The sequence below is a fragment of the Plutella xylostella genome, chromosome 17 (genome assembly GCF_932276165.1).
Source record: "Plutella xylostella chromosome 17, ilPluXylo3.1, whole genome shotgun sequence".
In the NCBI taxonomy this organism is placed as follows: Eukaryota; Metazoa; Arthropoda; class Insecta; order Lepidoptera; family Plutellidae; genus Plutella; species Plutella xylostella.
Genome location: NC_063997.1, coordinates 419,503 through 446,279, shown reverse-complemented (window position 1 = coordinate 446,279; position 26,777 = coordinate 419,503). Strand labels below are relative to the sequence as shown.

The 26,777-nt window shown below is 38.9% G+C and overlaps 2 protein-coding genes across 2 annotated transcripts in view; one reads left to right on the top strand and one right to left on the bottom strand.

Moving 5' to 3' along the window:
* Nucleotides 1–26,777, bottom strand: part of LOC105398528 (voltage-dependent T-type calcium channel subunit alpha-1G) — a 123,457-nt gene that overhangs the window by 49,264 nt on the left and 47,416 nt on the right. The window contains exon 3 of the mRNA XM_048626954.1: nt 14,095–14,424. Coding sequence (XP_048482911.1) covers nt 14,095–14,279 — 185 coding nt within the window. The 5' untranslated portion in view covers nt 14,280–14,424. The remainder of the gene's footprint in view (nt 1–14,094; nt 14,425–26,777) is intronic.
* On the top strand, nt 16,451–18,919 carry LOC105398527 (facilitated trehalose transporter Tret1). Its single transcript, XM_011570647.3, has 3 exons — nt 16,451–16,644; nt 17,171–17,306; nt 17,568–18,919. Exons 1-3 carry the CDS (start codon nt 16,621–16,623, stop codon nt 18,881–18,883), a joined length of 1,476 nt encoding a protein of 491 aa, XP_011568949.3. The 5' UTR covers nt 16,451–16,620; the 3' UTR covers nt 18,884–18,919.

Below are 26,777 nucleotides of genomic sequence, written 5' to 3'. Positions count from 1 at the left end.
ACATACTGTTGGGGACATGTTACTAAACTATTAAAGCTATATTTGGAGCTTCACACAGGAGCTAGGCTGGCCGAGCTAAGCACAAGGGGTCATGTACAAAGGTTCCATTTGGGAGGGACACGATCAGGAACTTTGCCCCTCCCAAAATAATTATAATTACATATGTACCTCTAAAATAGAATTAGAATTAGCTCTATTATTACCCTAGGGATATCGCTGTTGTCAACTTATTGTATTGAAAAAATTATAATAGCACCTCGAATAATAATACACTTATAATGTAAGAGTACCTTATAATTATTATGATAAAGCGCCATGTTGATTTAAGTTTAGCGGCCGGCCGTGAGAGGTTATTCTCATTTAGATCCTTGTCGTGGGTAGGTACTATGACTACACTGAAACCCAACTACCACATAATAATGTTTCAGTGAGACCCTCATAAAAACACATTTTATTCTGAAACATGAAATTGGTCTATATGTATAAACAGTATTTTATTTTATCGGATTTTTTATAACTCTGTGCAACTACATACGTATATAGGGTAGATCTTCAGACGTTGTAAGCTACCACTCTTAGATAATAATATCAAACTATGTATAACTCACCAGAATGCCACTTTTACCTATTAATCCTATAATAATGTACGTACATAGGTATTAGGTATTCGATTAAACAAAATATATATAAATATAAAAATAACGATTAATATTAAACCAAACTTCGGTTACCCAAAAACCTCATATTAACCAAAGGCTATTTTTGCTCAACATAACCATCGAGTTTTGTTTTTATTTCGTGCTCTATCGTGTCAGGAAATCTGAAAAATTTAATAGCCTCTTGCTTTAGTCAGCAACTTACTAACCAGCCGCGAGGATCTGATAGCTTTCAAGTAACACTAACGTAGTTTTTAGCTGCAAAAAATACCGCTTCGACGTTCAGGTAACGTTTTAATAAAAAATACATCCAGGGCGGATTTCCCTCCGGTGCCATTAAAATGTTGTTAAAGTCACTTTTACTTTAGAAATTCTGAGCTATTTTTACAGTGGTTAGACAGAAAATCTCACTTAGCTAGTTGATTTTATCTTCAGAATTCACGATCACGCAATATATCGATCAATTAAGTCTAACTCGATAACGAAAGAGTGCACTCTTTCGTTCGAAGGAAGGTTTTTTAATGGTGAAAGGTCGTTTCAATTAGCTTAGCATAGATTTTGTCTGTAACTGAAAAAAGGTGAGATTTTAATAATCCATGTACCTATGTTTTTTATGTATTATTAGGTGTGTAGTTCAAATTGAACCGAAACAACCCGATACAATAGTGGTTTGCACAAACGATCATTAGAGACTTTGAATAAAGCTACGAGACCTACATTTTGTGGAATTTGGCGTTACCTGAATTGTATTCACATTCAAGTTGGATCACAAAACCTGGTATTCAATTCATGAGTGCTGAATAAAAAGGCTTCTGAAAAGAATGGCTTTGAACCTGAAATTATGGGAACGAGCACAATGATACCGTGATTTAATTACATTAGGTGGCGCCAGACTCATGTGGCCCTGGTAGGCTCGCCGTCGCTTTGAGCTAACTTTGTGTGCTGAGTACTGGGGGTCACTCTTTACGACGAAAAATTAAGTTTCGGATCGCTGCTGCGCGAACCACGACTCTATTTGTCTCTCTGCGTTGTATTAAACGTGCAGATTGTACGACAGCCCTCGTTCGTTAGCTTTTCATCAGTATAGATAGAGTAACCCTCCAGGCTAGTGCAGACTGGCTTTTGTTCGTAGCGTCGGATAGCAAAGCGCGGTATGCCTGTGAGTGAGTGAATGCTGACCGTCCATCCGTACAGGTATTCGGATTGGACGTGGCGTATTATTCTCTGGCTCACCGACCACTGCTGTTACAGTATGTGCTCCTGGTATTTATACATATTGCTTTCGAACCTTTCAGTAAATCCTTATGTTCTATTAAAAAAGTTGTTTTAAGCCCCGGCTAAGAAAAGCATTAAACAATTTACAAAAGTGATTTAAAAGTAACCGGAAGCGGAAGTTGAAATAGCCCGTGTGCTGGTTCCGGAGTCAACTTGGACGCTAATTACAGGCGAAGTTTCCGCGAACACAAGGTGTAAAGTAACTGTAATTGAATCCGTATATGAATGCATAAAAAAAATCTTTTGTGACTGCAACTTGCGGCATTTCAGAAATAACAAAATAAACGATTTAAGTAGATATGTAAATAGGTATTATATTATGGTATTATATTTGTTAAATGGCTACAGTGATACATGTATATCGTGTAAGTAGGAATCACTGCTCAGCATGCTTATCACATGTTTTTTGTTACATTGCTTCAATTGATTGGCCACCATGACTACGTGTAGTCCATGTGCTTACCGGGAAAACCAAAAAGATCTGTTTCAATATCAAAACACAATAATTGTAAAATTGCCCTCAGTAGTATTCACGTCACATAACATAACAGATAACATTACGGGCGAATGGCGTCTTCAGAGCATCATAAAATTCTCGTTATCCACGCCAATGGTACGCACTGAGTAGTCACACACATCCGTTACGAGCTTCAGGAATTGAGGTCCCGAGACAGTAAAAAAAAATACGTTTAAGGTACCAATTGTCCGCGGACGACGTGAGATTGCATCAGATGACGTGTAACATTGTCTACTTTCTCAATATTTGTATGCGAATAATTTGGCAGCTAACAATATCTCGCTCGACGACACGTCTAAAACATTTCAGAATAGAAGCCAGTGACGTCGTCGCAGCGGCCAAGTGGTACCTTTGATTCTCTAACGTCAGATTTTCATGAATTTCGTAATTGGTGGTCTGAAATTATTTTTCATGTGATTTTCAACACATATCTCGTTTTTTAAAGCAAATATTGTGAAAAAAATTGTTATAAAGACGACCTATTATTATAAAAGGTATCACTACCTGGTAAGGTACCTTATTAATGATTAAATAAATGAAGCGTAAACCATTTCATTGTTACTGTAATTGGTTTAATCAAAAGTCGGCGATTAATCTTGCCGTGAATTTTCTTAATTTAATTATTAGCGATCAAAATTAAATACCTAAGGGTCGATTAATGACCTTAGATTCTATGTAGCTTTCAGTATTTTATTTTTTTAAAACTTGAGCAATAAAATACTTAACATTATATGATAATATCTACGTTGCCAAGACGTAATAGTGAGATTATGCTATTTAATATACCTAGTTAGACCTAAACTGGACCTTGTAATGTTAACATTTCGAACAGCCATTTGTCACTTTCAGCGGAAGCGTTTTATTTAAATTCATAGGTTAACACATTTAACATTCGTTATTTTGTAAATATACTAATGCATATTTTATAATGTTTAAGTAGGTATACTTATTAATTAAATTATGTTAATACCGCACACATTACTTCAATATACATATTAGTCTTTATCGTTACGGGTCAATAAAAACAATGCGGTTACATTCATTACGAAAGGTCAAGTCAGGTATGAAAATTTCAGAACTAATTTTAAACTAAGAATTACGGTAAGTTTGAAACAACAAAGGTCAATGCCGACCCTCACACTTAAATGAGCCCCGTGAGCCGTGAGTGCACAGCCTTACCATGTCTGGACCAATGAGCGACGACCTGGTTCCAGCGAGTCGAACCGAGAGCATGAACGATAGGTAGCATTCATCAAGTCGGCGGGAAACCTTCCTTGGAAATCTAGTCCCTGGTTAAAGTGCACATCCGAAAGATAGTGCACCTTGCACATCTAGTCATTTTGAACAGATTTTGGCCAACGAATTTTGGAAATTCGTAAGAAAAATGTAGTCCCCATAGTAAAATAAAAACTGAATTGATAAAAGTTTTATCACAAAAGTTATTTTGAATTATGAGTCGCAACCATATCTTTCGGATGTGCACTTGTTGTTGACAGGGAATCTTTGTATAATAAATGCTGTGTTATAGGTAATATTATCTAACAGTGGAAATTTTACTGGTCTGTGTATTAATTAAGAACTTTTTCTTTATTGCAAAGTGGTACTGTTTGTTTCCATAAAACTAATAAAGACAAGACATTAATTTATTGTAGAAGATACTTGGATTTAAAGCCAAAAGTTTTTTCATAAAACACATTGACCGATGTTACCCAAAAGAGCATTGACTCGTGGCTTTTATCCCTGGTCGTTGCGTATTGGGCCCATTCCAAGGGTGGTATTTCTTTAGTGTTTAAAACAGCAAGATTAAATGACCGTATAGGGCGCGGGCACATTAGCCAGTGACCGGATTAGGGCCGGCTCGGGGCCGCAACTAGGTACTAATGGAGTTTGAAATATTACAGCGGCCGAGGGGCCCGCAGTAATATAGAACCCTATTCATCTCAATAGGGAAGAAAATCAATTTATTTACTTGAAAAATTACGGAAAATATCTTAGATATAATGGAATGCGTAGAGAGAAAGCTATTCGGTTTTAGGGACGTCTTACGTGACCGACTAAATAAATACACGCGCTAAACCGGGTTTAACTGTTTTGTCGCAATACACCGAATTCATAGAGCTTTTTGACTGACACAAACGTGCGTTTCAAAGTCATTTGTGAATCTTCTCGAAATACGCTCCATGAATTTTTGGGGGCTAGTGTTTCATTTCGTGCGGCGTTCTGCACACAACTGCTCTCTGCAGACATCGCGCATACAGCTCCGTAACACATCAGTTTACCTTTCCCAAGCAATTTCATGCCTTGTTCTCTCCCACTAGAGACTAAAAGAGCAGCGCAATTTATTGAATGTAAACTGTGACGTGTTGTTTTCTTTTAGAGGCAGCGTTTTACAGCCAACGTTGGAAAGAGAATTACTCATACAAAGAGTACCTGTGTGTGTGTGTGTGTGTTTGTGAGAAAGAGCGGCGGTGTGCTTGTATCATGAACATTACAATGAGAACACAGAACGGACAGGCTTAGTTCACTCCACACTCTTTTCAATCTGGTATTTTTTTCAGATTGTAACTGCAGTCTGCAGTTTGGAATGAAATGGCGCGTTGACAACGACAAAGGCTGTTCTGTTGCCATTCATATTTTAACCTAACCATTTACGAAATTGCTTACAAGTCAGTATTCTAACGTAACATTTTCACGTAGGTATTAGATTTTACATAGGTTTTATATGGTAGATACACATGTTTGTGGTAAGAAACAAATAATCCGAAAGTTCGTCGTGACGGAATTGTCGGAAGTGGGGGGTCACTCTATATGGTTAAAATAGAATAGAATATAATTTGATTGGACGTAAAATTTTACAATTATTTGTCCATTGTCATAATATAAGTAATTCATATTACTCTACCACCATAAAACTAATATAATATTACTCTACCACCATAAAACTATGTTTCGGAGTGCTGCTGCGCGAGCCACTACTCTAGTTGTATTAAACGTGTCGGTTACATAAAATTATTGTATCGTTCGTTAGTTTTTCGTCAGTATAGAGTAACCCTCCCGCTCCGTCACATCGCGAGTGCGGCGCCACAATTTTAATGAACAGGCTTTCCCAGGCCCGTGGATCATTATGTCCCATTCTTTAAAATATACACGGCAGATGACTTTTTTGGATCTATTCATATTATAAAAACATAATCATTATTCTCTACATGTTTTTTTCAGATTGCTGTTTGTTTTTTTGTCATTTGTGGATGATTGTTTCTCGTGTTTTCGTGTTTGCAAACAGGATAATATTGTTTTCTAACCAAATACGGGCGTGACCTAGCAGTGCAGTATTATTAAAGTTTTGTTACATGAAAAAATACTTACAGTAATCACAAAAAACCGGAGGCGAGTGTACCCTTGCCCTTCTGTAGTGGGTCGCCAAACTAATATTTTTCTTCAACTACAGAAAAGTTAGATGAGTTTTTCGAGCACCATTATTTACTCGACATCGCGTAGTCCGTAACGACAAACACAGCGATAAGCCTGGCTCGCAAACATTCTGTTATGATCTCAGTTTATTATACATTGAATGTGACCGAGCGATGGCTTAGAGAGGAAAACCTAGCATTGACAATTTTATCGATGCCATATCGCAATTCCCAACAACATAAAATGATACGCTAGTTATATTGGTCATAGTCTGAAAAAAGTAGAATTTATCTCGCTGTCTGTATATTGCCAGTATACATAGCCGGTGGTTCATTCGCCTTGTAAACGTTAACGGGTATCTGGGGGGTCACCCTATATATATGACGAAAGACCAAGTTTCGGCGCAGGCCACGACTCTATCTCAATGTAAAACGTGCCGACTGCTCGTCAGCTCTCGTTGTTTTTTCGTCAGTATAGAGAGACCCTCCTGGAGGAGCTAGTGAATACGAAATGTGGAATTAGTTCGTGCGAGTCAGCTCCCACAGACGGTACTGATGTATGGACCATAAACGTGTTATATTACCTGGGTTCCGAGAGCCCGGTACTTTCAATTTGAGACTAAGTGACGCATTTTTTGTTTCTGTTGTAATTTTTCAAACCCAAGAGAAGAACTGTTGTTTTGGTGAAATTCAAGAGAGGATTTTTTATTTGTTTCAAGACCACTTTTAAACGAATATTCAAAAATGAACTTTTCATTCTGAAGAAACTAATGAATAGTCAGAGCCAATTTAAAAAGTACTGAGCTAAAACTGAATTTAATCGAAGGATTATTAAAATTTGCAAAATAAAATGTGATAGAAAATTGTTTGAGCTGCAATATCATTTCAGTCACCCTAGATATAGGAAAAACTTTGAACGTTCAATGAAAGAAAGAAAATAGGAACCAAAGTGAATAAACATGCAACGCTTCCCGTTTTCAAAAGTCGCATTAATTCAGTTAATTATACTAACGTCTTTATTGCTGTCATAGATTGTTACAGAAATCACTACGCTGTTTGAACTGTTATCTTTATTACTGCCTCGACTTCCCACTCCCCAGCGAGAACAGCGAAAACATAACTATGATTTACACCCCGCTTTGTATTAGGCACATAAAATTAAACGCGAAGTGGTAATGAGTCGTGTGTTGCCTCGTCGAGTACAGAGGCGGGGAAATTATTCATACACCTTGTTTGTTTGGAGGCTTTCATTTCCGCACAGTGTAGCTGTTAATGTAACGGAATAGAGCCTGCTGACACCGGGTATCAAAACAGAATTAGAATAAACTAAGTTGGGCAAATTCGTGGGTGATTTAACAAAGGTTTTTGGGAAGGTTTAGCTTGTTTTGACCGTTTGTGAATGTAACGTTGTTTAGAGAGAATATGAAGAAAATCAAATAAAACGGCGACGGCAATGCCGAGCCGAAGTGGACGCACTTGTGTGAATTTCTATACAAAGAATACTGAATGCGATGCGTCCGTTGTGTACGACGCCAAAAGGTCGCTTACCTTAAATAACCTCACTTCCTCATCATCAAGTATCACAAAATTCCAATACCCCGAAAAAAGGCTGAGTCACGGTTGTAATGTTGGCCCATGTCGGCCCTTTTATCGCGCATCAAACAAGAATAACTGAAAAACTCTTTTTATGTTACAGGAAATCGTTCGATAAAATTTCAGCGTAGGGTGTATCGACACTCGGAGAATCTCTCTCTATTATACTTATAATTATAACCCAAAAATGGAACACAAGCTTTTCCCAAGGAGCTACATAACAATTTAATTTTAACCAACAGTGTACGTATACCTAAAACTCATAGTCATAGCATGAAACACACACACACACACACAACAGTCTCACCACAGAAGGTAAACTATACAATGTTGCTTCGACCGGAAGGTTTTTGGCGAATCGGTTCGGATTAGTGTGGTCATACCCAGTCTCAGCTGCCCTCTGCTTTAGGGGGTCACTCTATATAACGAAAAACGAAGTGTCGGAGCGCTGCTGCGATAGCTCTCGTTCGTTCGTTTTATTAGTACATATTAACTCAGCAACTATAAAACACGGAGTTTGAACGCAGTCGCCATATATATATATATATATATTACCGTATTCGGCCATGGCGACTGCGTTATATATATATATATCTTTTTCCACAAATAAAATATATATATATATATATACATATACATATTAGTTTTATTTGTGGCATAGAGTAACCCTCCTGATTTAATTCGCTCGCATAAACGTTTCATCGCGATTACGATGTTTTCTCCCGCGATATTGACCCACTTCCTGCCATGTTCGCGAGACCACTGCTGCAACCTAATTTTAGTGAACGATATACTTCTTGCACTGCTCATGCCCAAAGTTTATGTTTATTAGATCAGATTGTTTAGTAAGTTTATTAAAGATGAGTAAGTTTGTTTTTCGTGTTGCTATGAAACTACGTAGAAGCAACAAAGTGAGCTGATTCACCATTGAGATCAATAAGAGGGCTGTTTGGAATTTAGTTTCCTATGTAATATACTCTTCGTATTACGGGATTCCGCATTGGACTTAGGAGTAATCCAGTATGTATCATTGCAGAGTTTGAGAGTATCAGTTATAACTATCATGGAAATAAAACACTACTAAATAAAAAACAAAGAATATGTTGTTCTAAATAAAAATAATATTTTTTTGTCGTATCTATCAAGCGATTAAAAATTCCTATCATGGAAATAACAAGCAAAGCTCCCATAAGCAATAATGTTATATTATATTTCTGTAAAATTTAAAATAGTCAAGTTGTTTGACCCATTTTGGATTACGAGACCTTATTTCTACACCCTGTAGATATTATGCCTATTAATGTTAATATCGGCGTCCAGCCGGGGTCGTAATATCGTGGATTCCGATAGTTTTATCTGTACACAAGTACGGCTAACATCCTGTGCGAGTCAATGTGAACTTTTTTCTCTGGAACGAAGCCAATCACACTGTTTATTCCATACAACACGGCTTTATGAACCGACCGAGAAACGAAAATAAAATAAAGACATCAATCAAAATAAATATTGCGGAGCATTCGAATGTTATTAGTTATTACGTACAACAAACTGGGGTTGTTTGATGAGTCGGAAGCCGTCTCTGCGTATGTTGTACGTGGGGCGGAAGCGTCGTGTGCCGTGTAAACACTTTTAAAAGTCTTCTTCAAAGAATGAAGCTCTGCTTTTATTGCCCATCAAGTTAAACGCGTCGCACGGACTTATTTCAAATCAATGATCGGAAACATGAGTAATCTGAACTTTTCAGGAAGATATGCATGATTTAAGTAAATTGGAACCGTTATTTGACTAAATGACGCATTTTAGCGCAATGCTGAAAAGCCTGATTGAAAAATGCAGTAGCATACCGTTATAACTCACTATCCATGGTGCTTGTATCATGCGGGTGCGGTGATATGAATCGTTCAAACCACACCGTATCGCCTCTCCACTTTGTTGGTGATGTTTATGAAATGTATCCTTTATTACAAAGTTTTAAGAGCTTTGATGGATGAAACAGTTTGGTGCGGGTAGTCATCGAGTGCCGATGGTATCTTCGCAGCGATTATAACTGGGAGTGACGGTTGGTATTGATCAAAACTGTTCGTAGTTAATCGACGTTTTCGAGTTCAGTGGAAGATAATTTAGTGACTTTTATGATTCTCACTTACTGCACAAAGGAACTTTAAGCTAATGTCAGCATTAATCTATTACTGCGTTGCTTTGACAGTATATCGACAGAGACATAATATATTAAATGCCGACGTTAGCTTAATGTTCCTTTCTGCGACTCGGCATCTTCTGTCAGACAATTATTTAAATATCAATAAGTGTTTACAGTAAACTATATCGTTACACACATGAAAGCACTTTAAAACTTCATTGATACCTATGCATATTTCCTAACACGTTTTGTAATGGTGGATAGCCCCAAATAAAAACTAAGATCTTTACTTTGTTGTCGTGTCTTGTTTTCTTGTCGTCTTCCTTATACACATACAATACAATATGCACCTATATATATAATCGTATTTCTAATGAGGAAATTATCCACTAATCGGGAGAGAATCGGTGAACTTGTCACCGCCAGGCCAAGGTCACGTGATCGATCACTCCGATGTATATCAGCCCCTGAGCGCGAGTTGCTTCACTGTTCGAGAAGCGGTAACGTGAATTTGTATGCCGCGGGAGAGACCCCACCTAGCCGTAATTAGCTGTACTAGCTCCGCGTCATACAATTTTACTTTAGGTTTCATTGCTCTATCGGTATTGAAAAACTCACACCCTGACCGCCCTGTACTACATTCAATACTAGAACCTCTTTCGTATTAAATAGCTTAGTGTAACTAATTTATTTTTATTTCAAATGAAAGTATGATTATAGCAAGTTAGCTTCTTCGCGCAATTTCAGAATTCATGATACTACTTACTAGATGCTAGAGAAATCATTCATGATAATTTTATAGCGACCCCAAAGATATTAGCATAGTTTAAAAGTTTACTACCACGCGATGAAACTTTATGTCCTTTATTATCAATACAATAGTACAATACATGTTATTTTATATCATGTGAAATGAAAGCGTAAAACCCACCATTTTTTTTTTGTTGTATGTTCGATTCAAAGTTCGTTTGCAAATAAGATTATGGTGTTACCGGCTGGCAGCGAAACAATAAGTACAGAGTTTCGAAAAAAGAATATCCAACCGATTTGAATTTGGAGAACATAGACGGCGTCGGCCGTTACAAAGGACTGGCACACGGTAGGTAATATTTATTTTTTATTCTATTCGGTGGTTTTCATTGAAAGCTTCGTTAAAAATACTGGTATTATTCTTTGAAGACTTGACACGGCGGCGGCCGCTGACCGGGGTAACAGAAATACAAAGAGCATTTTAAAACGAATTTTCCGACAAAAGCAGTTTTGCCCTTTTATGTTTCGTTTCGATAAAAATATGGCTTTCGACGTTTTGATTTAAATTTCAACTAATTAAGTGGTACGATAAAAGAGCGATCTGGGCGTAATGAAACGAAAATGCGAGCGCGAATTTGCTTGGATTATTATTAAAGCTGCTGGATTCGGCGCTGTACAAACAGCGGCTAGGAAGCCATTTCATCTGACATATTTTAATAAGCAGCAATAAATTAATTTTCCAGTTCTCATGAATGGCAGACGCAATAACTTGTGAAGTATTACCTATTTAATGGCCTCATTCCATGTAGCGGGTGGGTACTCACAGATGACTCAATTATATTTGTACTAGCTGTTCCCGCGCGCTTCGCTTCGCCCTAAATAGTTTTCCCGTGGGAATTCCAGGATAAATAGTAGCCTATGTTTTTTCCCACGGTCTAGACCGTATTTATACCAAATTTCATTCAAATCCGTTCAGTAGTTTTGGCGTGAAAGAGTAACAGACAGACAAACAGACAGATACAGTTACTTTCGCATTTATAATATTAGTAAGGATTGGTTTAAAATGTTGACTTGGCTAAAGTTTAAAATAAAACGGTAGCATTGTGTATCTTTAACTCAGGAACTACGTAAGTATTAACTTACATCATGCTACTTATGTATGACTCAATGTATTCAATAAACCATCAAAATAGTATAAAATTATCAATAACAAAAATGGTTGAAAAAGCAAGTAAAGTCTAGGTGAGCTAAATGTATTTGTAACTACAGGAAACATTATAAAAGAAAGATATTTTATACGAGAATCGTAGACAGGTTTATTCGTGCGAGAATATCAGACATGCTTTTGTTAACTTTGAGGTTTTACACATTTCTGAATAGAGTCGGTGTTTTGTAAATAATAAGTTCTTACAACTTTACATTATGCTACCATTCCCCACGAAGGGTTGTTAAAGGTGGTTGGAAAATATTTGCCCGTTTTTCATATTGCCGTTTCCTTTTTTTAAACAGTTACTGTGAGTGAATCTGTTAAATGAATTAATGAACATTATGTACTTGTACCTGCATAGCTATACAGATTTGTCTTCCCTGAAAATTTCAATAGATACTTTCAAACAAATAGTTTTCGACTTAAGTGAATCTCTTGCCTTTACAGCGCTATTTCACGGACACTAAAGAATTAATTCAGAAATGGTTCCAAAGCGACTTCAGCTGCAGCTTTATACGAGTCTTTCAGAACCTTTTGCCTTCAACGAAATTTTAAGTCATTTTCCACTCTAGCCTTTACGATTTTCCAACCCACTTCAAACCGTGTTTTAATGCGGTTAAGCTCGCTTTTCCATAATTCATCGCCATCTCATATCCCGGAGATCCCAGCTTAGCTCTGGAATCGCCTTTCCGGATCTATAACGCGATTATGAGGCGTACATAATGTACATATTCAAGGATACTTCTAGTGAGTGGAATGTGACTCATAACCACATGCGCTCGGCTTCAATCCAGCGGGTACATTATACGTAGATATTGATATTGAAAGTATAAAATATGTTATAATTTGTTTCATCCTAATCCTAACTAATATTATAAATGCGAAAGTAACTGTGTCTGTCTGTCTGTCTTTCTGTCTGTCTGTCTTTCTGTCTGTCTGTCTGTTACTCTTTCACGCCAAAACTACTGAACGGATTTGAATGAAATTTGGTATACATACGGTCTAGACCCTGGGAAAGAACATAGGCTACTTTTTATCCCGGAATTCCCACGGGAAAAACCTTTTTAAGGCGAAGCGAAGCGCGCGGGAACAGCTAGTTTATTATAAATACTTATGTACATATAGGTAAGTTAGTTATGGTATCATGATACCTAATATTGTGCTGTCAGAAATCATATAACGAAGACGCTGTTCATTAGAAACCAGCGCCCATCAATGTTATTCAGATATACGATATACGAGTACAGATTCGGTAGCTACACAATTATTCACAGCGGCTGAAACTAACACGCGTATACAGAGTGATGTGTAAACTGCGCAGACTGAAGCCGACGTACTCACACCCTGTGTAATTGGAGGGAATTATATCCGGGACGAAATGATAAATGTTTGTTTCTACAGCGTGACTGAACGCCCGAGATATCGCTGTCTGCGTATCACGAGCGAGGATGCAAATGCGACGAATTTATACTTGGGTTAAATATACGTACAAGATGTCACACACAAAAACAAAGCAATAAATGAAGTTATTTGGTTTATTGTCAAACCGTTTTAAGTTTAATCTAATGACAACCATTGTAACAATGAATAAAGTCACAAATCTTCTAACTGAGCATTAGAGAGAGCTAGTTCAAAATAAGACCTCAGTGGTAAAAGTGGGCTTTTTGCACTGACACTCCATCTAGTTCGTAATCGTTCGTAAAAATATCGTTGAATTCACAGGAGGTGATAGCGCAGCGGGTAATGTGCACGCTCTTCGCTTTGAGGGATGCAGGTTCGAATGCAGCTGCTGACTAACTGTATGTATTGTAATTTTAAACCTTATGGGAATGTGCCACAGATCTTTTCAGTGTGCGCACTAATATACATAATATAATTTACCATAAACATGTAAGTATACTTCTAGAATATACCTAATAAGAGTAAACCTCCAAAAAATGCTAAAGATAAACATAATCCTGCATTACATAAAATAAACTAGTTGAACCCGAGACTTTTGACCTCAGGTACAACTTTCATATCTAATGGAGCCTGACCGCTTCACTGTCATTTATCTTTGTCAGCGCACACCAATATTTCAGTTATCTCTTTTTATTATGTTTTACATTAAATAAAGTAACTTTTTTATTTTGTTTTAGAAAGTGTTTTTTTTTGCATCTCCGTTTATGTTTGTTGCAGAATTTGTGTTGTGACTATCGGTTGCGATGACTGATGGTCATGGTACAGCATAACTACTGACACAGTAGTAGTGCCTAAATATATCGTCGACTTTCATATCTTACATAGGTATATATTTTCATCAACTATCAGAAATTTGCAATGACTAAGGTACTTAAAATATTGCAATGTAAGAAACTTTCCAGTCTAGTACCGATCACCTCACAAATCCACGAAACACGTTCCACCACGGACACATATTCGCAATTAACAATCCATAAGCAGCGTCGCTCGTGTGTCAAACATCTGTCAGATCCATACATAAATTTGACAATCGAACGCTGCTGTAGTAACGATACATAAGTATTTAATCATATTGAAAAGGATATGGGTTGGTGATGAGCTTGAGACACCAACTGCGGGGCCGGCTGTCCTGCGTGAGGTACCGCAGCGCCACCGGAGTGAACCCCGGGAACGGCAGCCCCTGGTCGCTGGAGCTGGAGCTCAGCGCGCCCTCCGAGTCCGACTCCTCGCTGCCACTCGACCCCCCCTCCCCGTACCCGTAGTAAGGCATCTCACTCGCACTTAACTTGGACGCATCGTCTCACTCTGTCTCACTTCACCATGGTGATTAGCTGAATAGGCCAGCGGAGCGGGGCGGCGTGGCGGTCACTGGCGATGACGCGGGGCCTGCTCGCTCCATGGTGAAGGAATTGTGTCTGGAACAAGGAAAGTAAATGTTAACATTGAAAGAAATGGAGACCACGTGAAGCTTATAAATATGCTGAGCTAAGTTAGGTTTACTACTGTAATTACGTAAGTACATATAAGTTTTTTTGGATTAATATTAAAGGAACTATTTTTGAAGAAAATCAGGTAAACGATTTCTGTTTACCGTCGTGAATTATTAGGTATCTTGCGTGCTGATAATTCGGGTAGTTACACGAGCCGCGCGGCTGACACAGCTCAGGGGGGTCACTTCAGCTAGGCGAAGACATCGAAGTTTCAGAGTGCTACTGCTTGCGGCGCTAACCACGACTCAATTTCCTTGTAACGACCGATTGCATGATAGCTTTTGTTTGTTCGTTTTTTGTCAAGCTAAAGTAACCCTGTATAGATTTTGCGTGTGGGTTTATGTTTATAGTTCAATTCGTGTTCCGCCGATCGACGTCGATCCGCCGCCGCCGCCGCCGCCGCCGCCGCCGGCAGCGCACACATTAATCATCCACGAGTCCTCCGTGTCAGCTCGATGCATTTAACCGTCAACAGTCAAAACACCCGTCCGATGCGGGCATGAAAGTGCTCTTTTATTAAAAGTATGTTTACAGTATGAATTAAAAACAATAACTGCGCCAACGCTGTTTAAAGTACGTAATTAAAACATGTCATTAAAACGTTACGCGCAGGTTGAAGCCGAAACACACACTTCGGATAATAAAATTTGGAGCGTTCAGAAAACAAGATGGAGGCGTGCCAGCCTTTGTTCTGTAATCAGCCGCCGCACACGCTGCACTGAACTTCCTCAAACACCATTTTTACAAACGGCAATTAAGATCTGGCGATGGCGACCGCGACCGCGCGCCTGGTCTGCCAAATTACTGCCGTTTATAGAAGTACTTAGAAGTCGTTTACTTAAAGTATCCTGCATCCTGCACTAGCCTTATTGGAAGCAAACGGCTTATTGGGTCACTCAGAAATATAACATTTATTGTGTAATGTCTATACTTATTCCAAAATAGATAGCAAAACATCAAGGGTCTCCTCGAGTCGGGGCACAATGTACCGAGCGACACAAAAGCACAGCGGAAACTTCTCCTCTCCGTCTTCATTATAACGACGTCGAACTCGAGACCCTATTACCTTCGCCTTATGACCTATTCGGGTTTAATCGAGAGCATCATTTATTCAAATTTCAATTTTTACAACAGAAATTCACGAGCCAGATTTACGAGGGCAACAGCGCAATAAGGCTTTATTAATAAAATCGCAGAAAGGGTTCTCCGAGGTGGCACTAACTGCCTTCATATTTCTCGTTTTAATACGCAACATTTACGCGGACATGAAAAATAAGAGATACTGAGGAAATGTTACACCTATCGCGCCGTCTCTATGCAGTGTCGGGATATGCCGATACATATTTTATGCTTATTTCTACTTCGATGTTCTCATGCATATTTTATGACGTTTTAGTATTGGGTAGTCTCTTTTCTACGATGAACCTTTTTATACTTTACGTTATAATTACACATGCGTAATAAATAACGATTCGTTGTTATGAAGGTGTAAGTAATTGTTGGTAAGTCGTAAGATTCGTAGAACATTACTTAAGTTTTTCAAACTGTATAGTAAGCCGAAATGGAGTGACTTTTTAAAACACTGTATATTGATAATGTTCATTAAATACTTTTAGAGGTTCAGTAAACATAAAAATGTAAGTACTTACCTATCTATGTTTTACATTAACCTAGAGTGTCTCAATAAAATCTCGCAAAATCGTGTGATATAAATTCATGCATACATAACTCTTTGATGACTGTAATGCTGGAATGTTTAGTGCGATTTGATTCGAGTGTCAGATATTTGATTTTCATAAACAGAGTTATGAGCTATTTCTGACTGTAGTAAATATACCACTTTTATTAACAAGCCTTGGCATAGCAGTAGGTGCTCGTATGTACATGCAGTCTTCACACACGACTACATGATAAAAGTGTCGTGAAATCGTGAATACACTTCATTATCATTTTTTTAATTTACTCAGTTGGAAATGACACCGGTGAAACCGGTAGTCGACATGTCTATTTTTCCGAAATAAAAATATGATACGTTTTATTAATTTTTAATTGTTTAATGATTTGGGTCAGTACTCAGTACAATAATATATAGGCAAAGTGTTTCGCCATCCTGCCCGTATCATGTTGGCTCCATACATAAAACAGGTAAGCAAAGTAAAATTATTCATTTCTTTATCAATCCTGAATGTATACATTTGTGTGCAAGGCTAATGCCCGAAATGGATGGCCATGCATTCAAAAAGTATAGCAAATGATTCCGTCAGATTGTACTAAATGATCACATGAATAAATGCTGAGGCAATAATAACAAAAATATGGGGTGGTAGAATAAGATAGTAAGCATACCTCTTTTTGTTATAAAGTTATGTGTATTTGCGATTAGATTAAGTCTAAGCTTTAGTTAACCCTCCCTATACTACCTAACTAATCTACCTAGAGGTGGAAACTTGTGCAACATAAGCTACCCTGTCATTGTTATCTACAAAACAAATTAGTTAAGTTTTCCTAATATAGTAAAATAAAATAAAAATAAATATGTAAATTATGTTTCTTATTCTCTCTCCCTCGCTAACACTTTCCTCTCTCAAGATACGCCATCAATTTCTGTCCCAGCACTTTTTAATTTCACCTCCCGTCCTTGATACCTTTCTTCCTCACTATCTCATTCCAGTCGTGGGTGGCCCTGGGGGTGGACCTGAACGCGGTGAACGCGGGCACGGTGATCGCGTTCCCGTACTGCCTGCTGCCCGCGCTGAGGGCGCCGGGGTCGCCCATACCCATCGACGTGGAGGCTGGCTCGTGGCTGGGTGAGTAGATGATGCTTATGATATTCAGATTAGATCCTCTACTTCTTCATCTTTGAAGTGGGTTAGTGATAGGAGCTCTGGTCTATTTTGGTCTGGTCTGTTTCTCACAGAGGTGAAATCCTCTACTAATATCCAAATACTGGTAGTTTGTTTTGTCCTCTTTTTGCTTGACCCAAAATACCATTCACTGTCTAATGATTGGCTGCCAATTCTGAATTGCTGGTACATAGTACTTAAAGATGTGTATTATACTGATTGCAGCGACATCCGTGACGATATCCACGTCACTCGGCGTGCTGCTGTCATCCTGGCTGATGGTGGTGCTGGGGCGGCGCGCGGCGCACGTGCTGCTGCCCGCGCCGAGCCTGGCCGGCTGGCTGCTGCTGGCACGCGCCTCCTCCTACTCCGAGCTCATGCTGGGTCGCGCGCTCTGCGGCGTGTCCCTCGGCTCCGTGCTCATCCTCGGCTCCACCGTGCTCGGCGAGTACACCAGCCCGCGCCTCCGGGCCACCTTCCTGGCCAGCAAGTCTGCCGCTTACTTCTTCGGGACTATATTAATCCACACTGCAAGTCAGTATTTAGACTGGCGCTCCGTGGCGCTGGTGAGCCTGATGCCCAACGCGCTGACGGTGCTCAACGCCTGCACGTGGCCCGAGAGCCCGAGCTGGCTCGTCACCCGGCGCCGGTTCAAGGATGCTGAGACTAGCTTCTTCTGGCTCCGAGGCAGAAGTGACGAGTCTATCAAGGAGTTTGACGAGTTTATTCGATCTCAAAAGCTAAGAATGCAAAGCGAGCCGCCCAGCGCGACTGTTACAAAGTCTGTGTTGATATTTTTCAAGAATTTCACCCGCGGAGACTTTTTGAAACCTATAGCTTTGGCGCTCATCGGCATGGTTTTGGTAGAAGCTTCGGGCAGGCACACATTTTCTGCGTTCGCAAAAGACATTATTGGGCAAATCAGTGGTGAATTCACGGTTCAGTCGTTCTACTTCACAATCCTCATCGACATCATCAACATTGTGTGCAACTGTGCGACGTGCGTGCTCACTAAGATCTTCAAAAGGCGCACTTTACTCTTCTTCAGCGGGATCTCTTGCTTAGTCATCCTTTCTACAATCAGTTTGTACTTGCTGCTAGTAGCCCGTGAGGTGATATCGAAAGACAGATCATGGATACCGTTGTCGCTGCTGGGACTGTACTTTTGCTTAACTAATATCGGATGCTGTCCAATACCTATCGTCCTGTTTGGGGAACTGTTTCCTCTCGGTCACAGAGGGTCTGCTCTGGCGGTTGCGACGTTGGTGCACAACATACCGATAATGTTGTATATGAAGACGACGCCGGTGATGCTGGAGTACTGGCGGGTGCACGGGACTCTGCTGGCGAGCGCGGCGGTGACGGCCGTCACGCTGCTCTATATGTACTTCACGCTACCAGAAACTTACAACAAGACTTTGCAAGAAGTAGAAGATTATTTTGTTAAACGGCCAACGTTGGAAAAGGATAATGAATGCGATAGCACAACAACCCACATGCTGCCGACAGTCGAGTCCGCGCGAGGAAGTTGCGTTAAATAAACAACAAAAAAGATGTGATTATTTATTAGTAATCATCCCGAGTCTGCGTTGTTATAAGTCGATATCTAAGCGTCAATTCACACGTACCACAACCACACCACGTCGCAGCGACAAAATGTGGTCAAGCTGTGGTTACGTGTGAATTGTGTGACAGCGCCTTTTTGCAGTTGCGTTGTGGCAGCGACAAAATGTCGATGTGGTTGCGTTGTCGCTGTCATTGCGATGTGGTAACCACGTCGTCGTGTGCATTTAATAGGGAGAGGAGGTGGCCGCGGTGCCGCCGCCGCGTGGCGGCGTTGCCGTTGCGATGTGGTTGCGTTGTGGTTGCGATGTGGTTGCGATGTGGTCGTATTACACAGGTGGTCGATAACAACGGCAAAATGTGGCACGTGTGAATTGGATTATTCATTGTCAATACAAAATATACACCCGACCACACCGCGTGGTTGTGGTGTGATTGTGGTTGTGGTGTGGTTGTGGTACGTCTGAATTGACCCTAAGTAAGAACACCCACAGTAAAATATATTTATAAATAACTGTATATTTTAAATTATTGAAGCAAACTCTAACAAAAGTATGCATGTTTGTTAACGTAACATGCGTACCGAAAGGTATTGTATGTACCTAATAATTAGACAACATTCCCAACACCGTGTATTTACTCCGCACACGCGCGCGGTGGGTTTGTGGTTTCTCCACAATGTACTGAGTTTAGAAACACATCCAAGCGTTATATTTTGATGATCGTGCAAATTATCTCAATAGTAGTAATAACCGTAGGTATATGGTTCAGTATCCATAGTTACACAAATTAAAAGTAACTGAGCCGCTTAATACATATACTAAAGTTATAATAGAAAATATGACAGTTTAGGCTACTACGCACACTGTTAAACACATAAGGTATTATTATTGATAGACATTTAAATTATAATAGTTAAGTATGTAAAAGTTATTTTTATATAAATTATTTTATAATATTGACTGTTGTTCCATTGATATTGCGGCGTGGCAGTGCAATAGTAAATCTATTTCAGGCCCAGTTTACAGCGGGTGACTTTATTGCAGTAATTTAGCTGAATGCTCGGCTATTTCCTTCCTGAAGTCGCCATCATCAGAGAGAACTAAGAAATATTTTACCTGCACTTTTATGTTCAAAAATGTAAAGTAAGAACTTTCTTAAAGATGGTCGCTTCGCCTCAAAAAATCTTCCCGTGAAAATTTCAGGATAAGAAATAGCCTATTTTTAATCCAGATTCCCACTACATATTTCATCAAAACTGGTTCAGCAGCTATCCAGAAGGAGTCAAGAATTAGTAGAACATTCGCCTTTATTATTAGTTATGATGAGTACCGTATATAGCGGAAGTCCCTACTTCGAAACCCAGTTGGGGCAGTTATTTATTCGCTTACAGGCAGATAAACAATTTGCTCTCAGGGTTTGTTGTTGTTTGTTTTGTGTGACAATGAAAAAGTGTTATCAACAATCCTATTTTCATTCCGATATCCATTTGATTGATTTGATTTGATTTATTTATATCTATGTTCTCAGACACCCATGCAACTTTAAAAATGTAACAAGTACATATTATAATATCATCACGACTGTAATCCCCGAAGGGGTAGTCAGAGGTGACTCACAAGCAAGCCACCTTCTTTTCGCTCTACAAATTTCATATTTCAGTAAGTTTATTAGAAGTGAAGCATCAATCATGAAATATTTCAGTTTCCGTGTTCTGAGGGAGTCAATAAGTCAGTAAGTGGCGTCTCGCGGTGTAAGCTGGCTTTGTCTCGAGAGCTCTCGCCTGAAAGAGGCTTATGTCCGCGCCACTAGCTCGCGCCGCTCAAACTACTTCACAGCTGTAAGGATGTTTACTTTTATCAAACATTCAATACTAAACTTATAAATAATAATAATAATAATAATGTCCTCCTAGCCGAATTTCGACCACGGCGGCCAATCTCAATTGAGATCAGCCATCTACGCAGGAGTAGATTATAGTGCCCAAGTGTGTGCGCAGTACACAGGAGCACTCTCTGTTCCATCACTCTCATAGCCCAATGGGACGGATTGACCGACACGACTGGAGAGAGCTAGGCGCAGGACCGACTGCTTTACATGCCCATCCGACAGCATGGATCGTTTCACTGTTTCGGACATCAGGTGATCAGCCTTCTATGTCCTAACCAAACTTAGAACCACAATTTAGAAACACAAATTGATGGTCCCACCCGGGAATCGAACCCGGGACCTCTGGGTCATGAAGCGAAGCTTCTACCACTAGACCACAGAGGCAGTCTGTCACTAAACTTATAACAAGATGCGGGAAGCTTGAAATGGAAGCCGTGAAAACAGGGCGAAAAACACTACAAAAACTAAGTTAGTACTATATATTTTAGATTAATAGTGTAGATTAATAATAAGTACACTTATGAGAAATTAAAAAGCTCCAGTCAATGGCAGATGGAACTTTTCCATCGCTCGTGAGTATTTACAAAGTTGCTGTGTATAGCATGTAACTCTATATTTGGATAGGTATATTTGTATTACAAGCAATCAAGTAATTTATACAATTGGTTTGGCTTTAGCTAATATTGATATCCAACCGCGGTTGACGTGTCCATTATGTAATAAATAAATAAAACATTTGTTAATACCGCACCGCATATCATAGCAAATAACAACATTACATCACCAAGGCTATTACAGACCCCAGGTTGAATTACATGAAAAAAAATATAGGGAAAAAGGAGAAAACCTCCGTCTATAATAATACACTACCTTCCGAAACTGTGACAGATTGCCCCATCAATCACGAGACTGGACCGTTCCCCACACTCGACATACTGACGGCCAAGGGTGAGCCATCCAAAACATAATGCTTATACCCTAGCTGTTGCCCGTGAGCTTTGCTTTGCCTTAAAAGCTGTTTCCGTGGGAATTCCGGGATGAAAAGTGCAGGGTTTCAGCTTACTACTAAATTTTCCAGCCGTTACAACAAGTAACAAACATCCATACTCTATCAAATCTATTCATGCTTAAAAACTTTCACGCTTATAACAAAAGTACGATTCTTCTTGTAAGATGTTGACTCAAGAAACGTGTGGCTGACTGTATTGTCACATATTTAATATCCACAACTGCCTTCATATACCTACATAGTATTTGTGTACATGTAATGGAGAGGCGTCTTTTGGTTGAAGTATCTTTTGTGTACTAAAAGACCCAATTAACAAATAGGTATAAATTAGAAAATTATGCCCAGGATTTTATTCCAATCTAAAACTAATATGGAACTGAGAAAAAGTAACGAATTTATACGTTTGTTGCATGCTGCCCTGGGTCTAAAATGCAATAAAGGCATCATTTCAAATAGGTCCCTTACTATTTTTATATTATTCAAACAGGTACACTCCCCATCGCTAGACAAACGATCACTACGTTTCTATTTGCTGTGCTATTTTCTTTGCACAATATTTTATTGAATAAGGACACTCGGTGCCAGTCACAAAACAATTCGACACGTTTCAATGGCTTTTATGAAATACTAAGGCACTTTATTTTTCCGATTTACAGCCAATATACCGAAGGCACGAGGCATTTGTCTGGCTCTATAGCGAAATAATGTTCTTAAGTACATATCTATTAGAATTATTATAAACCAAGACCCTTTATATGACCGTATAGTTAAGTTGTGTTCAACCTCATTTAGGTACATATTTTTTCCACGAATACCTATAATACAACAAGAGATTTTTAATTCCAAATATTTTGAAACTTTCAATTTAAGACTCTTAGTTCTTTCAGGAAAGAGCTGGAAGCTTTTTGACTGCAGTTTTTTTTTTCTTTCCCGCCAGTCTTCGAACGACAGGCACTCGTTTATTATCAGTTAGGTATTTCGTTCCGTTTAAAATTTGTTTTATTTTGGTGGTGTATTGTTACTTAGAAAAAATATACCTAAGGAATAGTTCTTGAAAATAAGCTACCATTTTATTTGTTGTTTCTGTCGTTATTCAATGAATTATCTAGGTATATTTGAACGACTACCTTTACTATCTCACATTGGAATTCCTATGGAGTGTCTACGTAACTAGCCTAAGTAACTATAAATTATAATAATATTTAGCTACCCGTACATAATGGAGTTATCCTCACAGCTAACGAACCGGTGATTTCATCTTCATTGAACGTGACAAGGTTCTAAATGATATCTGAGTAATTTGATATATCATAAATCATAATATAAGAGAACTACATAGCTATAGGTACCTAACCTACTACTCATAACTTTTCACACTGGGCCATCCGACCCAAAACTATAGGCCTGTAATATGGGTTATGGAGAGCTATTAAATCTACATAGATATATCATTAATATAATATTCATAATATATTAACACCCAATACCAGAGTACAAATAAACACATATCTGTCCCAGCCAGGAATCGAATCTGGGACCTACGGCATAGCCAGTCAGGATCACTAACTGCAACACCATTCGGTCGTCAGTGTTGTGTTTACAGTTGTATATCCTGTCTGTACGAATCATACAATAAAATACCTACATGTCAGTATCTCAAAGACAGAGCACCGCGCCGCGCCTGGCATGTGCTATCGAACCGGCTCAATAGGTTACACGTTATTTCTGTATCGCCTAGACGTCTCAGTCACTCCTCCTCAATTCTTCCGGGTTATTTTCTGAACAAGACACTTCTTTGGTTTCAATGGTTCAAGGGTCACAAATTTTCAGCATAACTATATACATTATCTGTATATTTACTTCATAATATTATGTATATTACATTATTTTTTACATAGGTAATATGATTGTTACATTACTACAGTGCATTGTACAAACAGAACTTAGTCACACGAAGGCTTTAGTCACCGTAGATTCACTTAGCGCGGACACACAGCACTGAATTGACTCGTCCGTGAAACCTTTGTGGGGAGTTTAGTTAGATAAAGGTGTATTTGCAAGCTCCGGCGGGGGGACGATGGAACTAAATGTTTTCGGGCTTTGAACGGAGCACAAATGTGTTTTCTTTTCATTTTGCACATCACACGGCGCCTGAAAGCGGTAAATAAAAGGGTTGGGAAATAGGATTCCCCTTGTCGTTTAAATGAAATGTTCAATCTATCCAGCGAGCTGGCACACTACTGTTGCAGGTATAAGGTGTAGGTATAACTATTTAAATAAGTTTAAATATTTATAAGATAAAGAGTTCTTTAATGAAACAGTCCATAGTGTGTGCCTTCAATTAGCCGCGTGTCCGTTTCATTCCATTAAAAGCATTTAAAATTCGCAAAGCAATCATTTAATGATCACATCGACGGGTGAATGAAATAACAAGCATTTGGGACAACAAATTTGAACAGTTTATCGGTTTATTTCCGTCATTAAGAAAACAACGACGCGTGTGGAATAATTATTATAATTAGCGTCGACGATATAGGCTCGTAGCGAACGAAATTTTACGAAATTAGGGTAATTTATTAGATACCTACCTAAGTAATTAATAAAATTCTGTATAGACTTTTGTTTGTTTAAAAATTCCAAATACAGAATTATAATCTAAAAAAACAACGGCTAAGCGTTAGTTACTAATAAATAAGCGACTCTTTAAATCATCGATTTTAACCAAAAGGTTCGGTACGTTGACTTCCAGAATTTGAATATTTCAGTGCCATTTTCAGCACGTTACAAGGCAGTCACTTGAAAGTGTTTGTTGCTGTCCGGAGCAGTGTCCACACTGTCCACTGTCCACACTGTCCACAAGTGGTTATATTCTGCTCAGTTTTCCGAACCCAAGTGAGCCCACACTCACTTTATTTAGGCCCGAGGGGTAGAAATGGGAAGAAAAGAATAACTGTAGTATGTTTGCAGTTGAGTCCTCGGAGTATACTGAAAAGAACACACCCACGGGTTTTTTTTTAAATAGAAAATATGTTTGTTTTGGTGAGACTTAAGGCCTGTTTCACAATGTCGGGATCATGACTACCGGTTGGATAAAAGACATGATGTCACTATATGAAACATAATTACAGAGAGTGACAACGTGATTGTATTTTATCCCACAGGTAGTTATTATCATGACATTGTGAAACAGCCCCTTTTATAATGATAAGATAACCTAAGTTGTGATTGTAATCATAAATCGTAACACTATTCATTGGGGGTTACAGATACTAAATAAGTTGAAGTGACTTCACTCGTACGAGTGTGTATTATAAATTTGCTCCACATAAACTATCTACCTAATGTTTATCTTCAAACTTCACCAATGCTAAAATATAAGACGGTGAACTAACAAGTTTAGTATGTATGTATACAAGGTACAAGAGTATAGTTTTAGCAAGAGCGATGCTCTTATACGAACTTTCCATTAGCTGAAGTATGAATTGTTAATGTTATGTTGCGAGTTAACTGATGAAAACGTATGTTAAAAATATAATTATTGGAAATATAAAGTTATGTTAATGTATTATTACTTACGTAGGTCTACAATTGTATATTATTTGATATAAAATTTGATTGTAAGTAGGTACCTACCTACAGTTATAGTTGATGGAAAAGTTATTTAATTAAATTAAAGTTATATAATAGCATAAAATAGTGTCTTGGTCGATCACAAAGCAGTTGCACTCTCAGCTCAGCCAAGCCACAGGCTCGCAGCCCCGCCGCCGCCGCCGCCGCCGCGTAAACATCTGCTCACAATGGGCACATGATGGACAGCCAAAATAGATCGAAGCGTAAACACGATGCTGATACCGAGCAGTCGATGTGCGGGGCGGCGCGGGGCGGAGCGGGGCGGCGCGGGGCGCGGGGCGGACTCGCAAACAGAATGGGAATGCAGATAGCTGATTGCAAACTGCTGAAAATATTGTTCTGGTCCTTTTTCAAACCCATGCTGATTGATGCACAGAACCGCAGTTTTTAATCTTCCAATTCGGACCGGCCGGCGCGTGATGAAAGTCGCGGTCTCAATAAATCCAGTTAGCGTAAATATTAGCGTCAATATATTGGTTGCTAAAACATTTATTGTTCCTAAAATACTGAGTGACTGCGTTCCGCTCAATTTGTGAAGTATTTCTGTTGTTCTCTCGCTCGGGAATGCAGTCCGGCGGAAGCCGTTACTCAATTTATAAACTAATTTTGCACTACATTTTAAAGAGCATGTAAGCACTAAATATAGTTCGGCAGATATCAATGAAGGCAGCTGACGAGAAATACCCGGCAGCCTTGAGATTTTCTGGAAACATTCAGCGGTGCTGAGGTTCGTATTTTTTTGTTTTCATAACAACACTTTAATTGCATCATTAAAAAGTGTATTTACAAAATAAGGTTTTCAAATCCATTTTCAGAAATAAATTGGTCTAAGTATAGTTCCGTTTCAGATTAGTCCTTAAAAGTTTACTAGCAGTTGCAGCCATGTAGGCAGCAGATGTGAGCTACGCATCATATAACGAAAGTTTAAAAAATATGCCGCTACCATTCTCTACTGTAGCCTTCAGGCTTCAGGCGTGAACTAGACGCGAAGTTTCTGTATGTTTTCGAAGCGCTCATATATAATGCAGGCAGCATTCGGGACTCAGCTCGCCGCCGCCGCTCCCGGGCCCACACTTTATGTGTAAGCGTGAGCGATATTTATCGATTTGTACCTAAGTTATTACCTAGATATGTACGCATGACCTAATAATTTCAAATATCAGCTATTCAGTCAGAATGCGCTACGAATGCCAAATCTAGTTGAATTTGTGAGAAATTCACCGGCGTTGTTCAGCTAGGGTGCCAATCAATGTCATGATTATTATCGCCTTAGCAAAATCTTTGATTTTGATTTTTAATTGTTTTTTATGAAGCTTCTACATATAAGATGTTGTCATTTATTA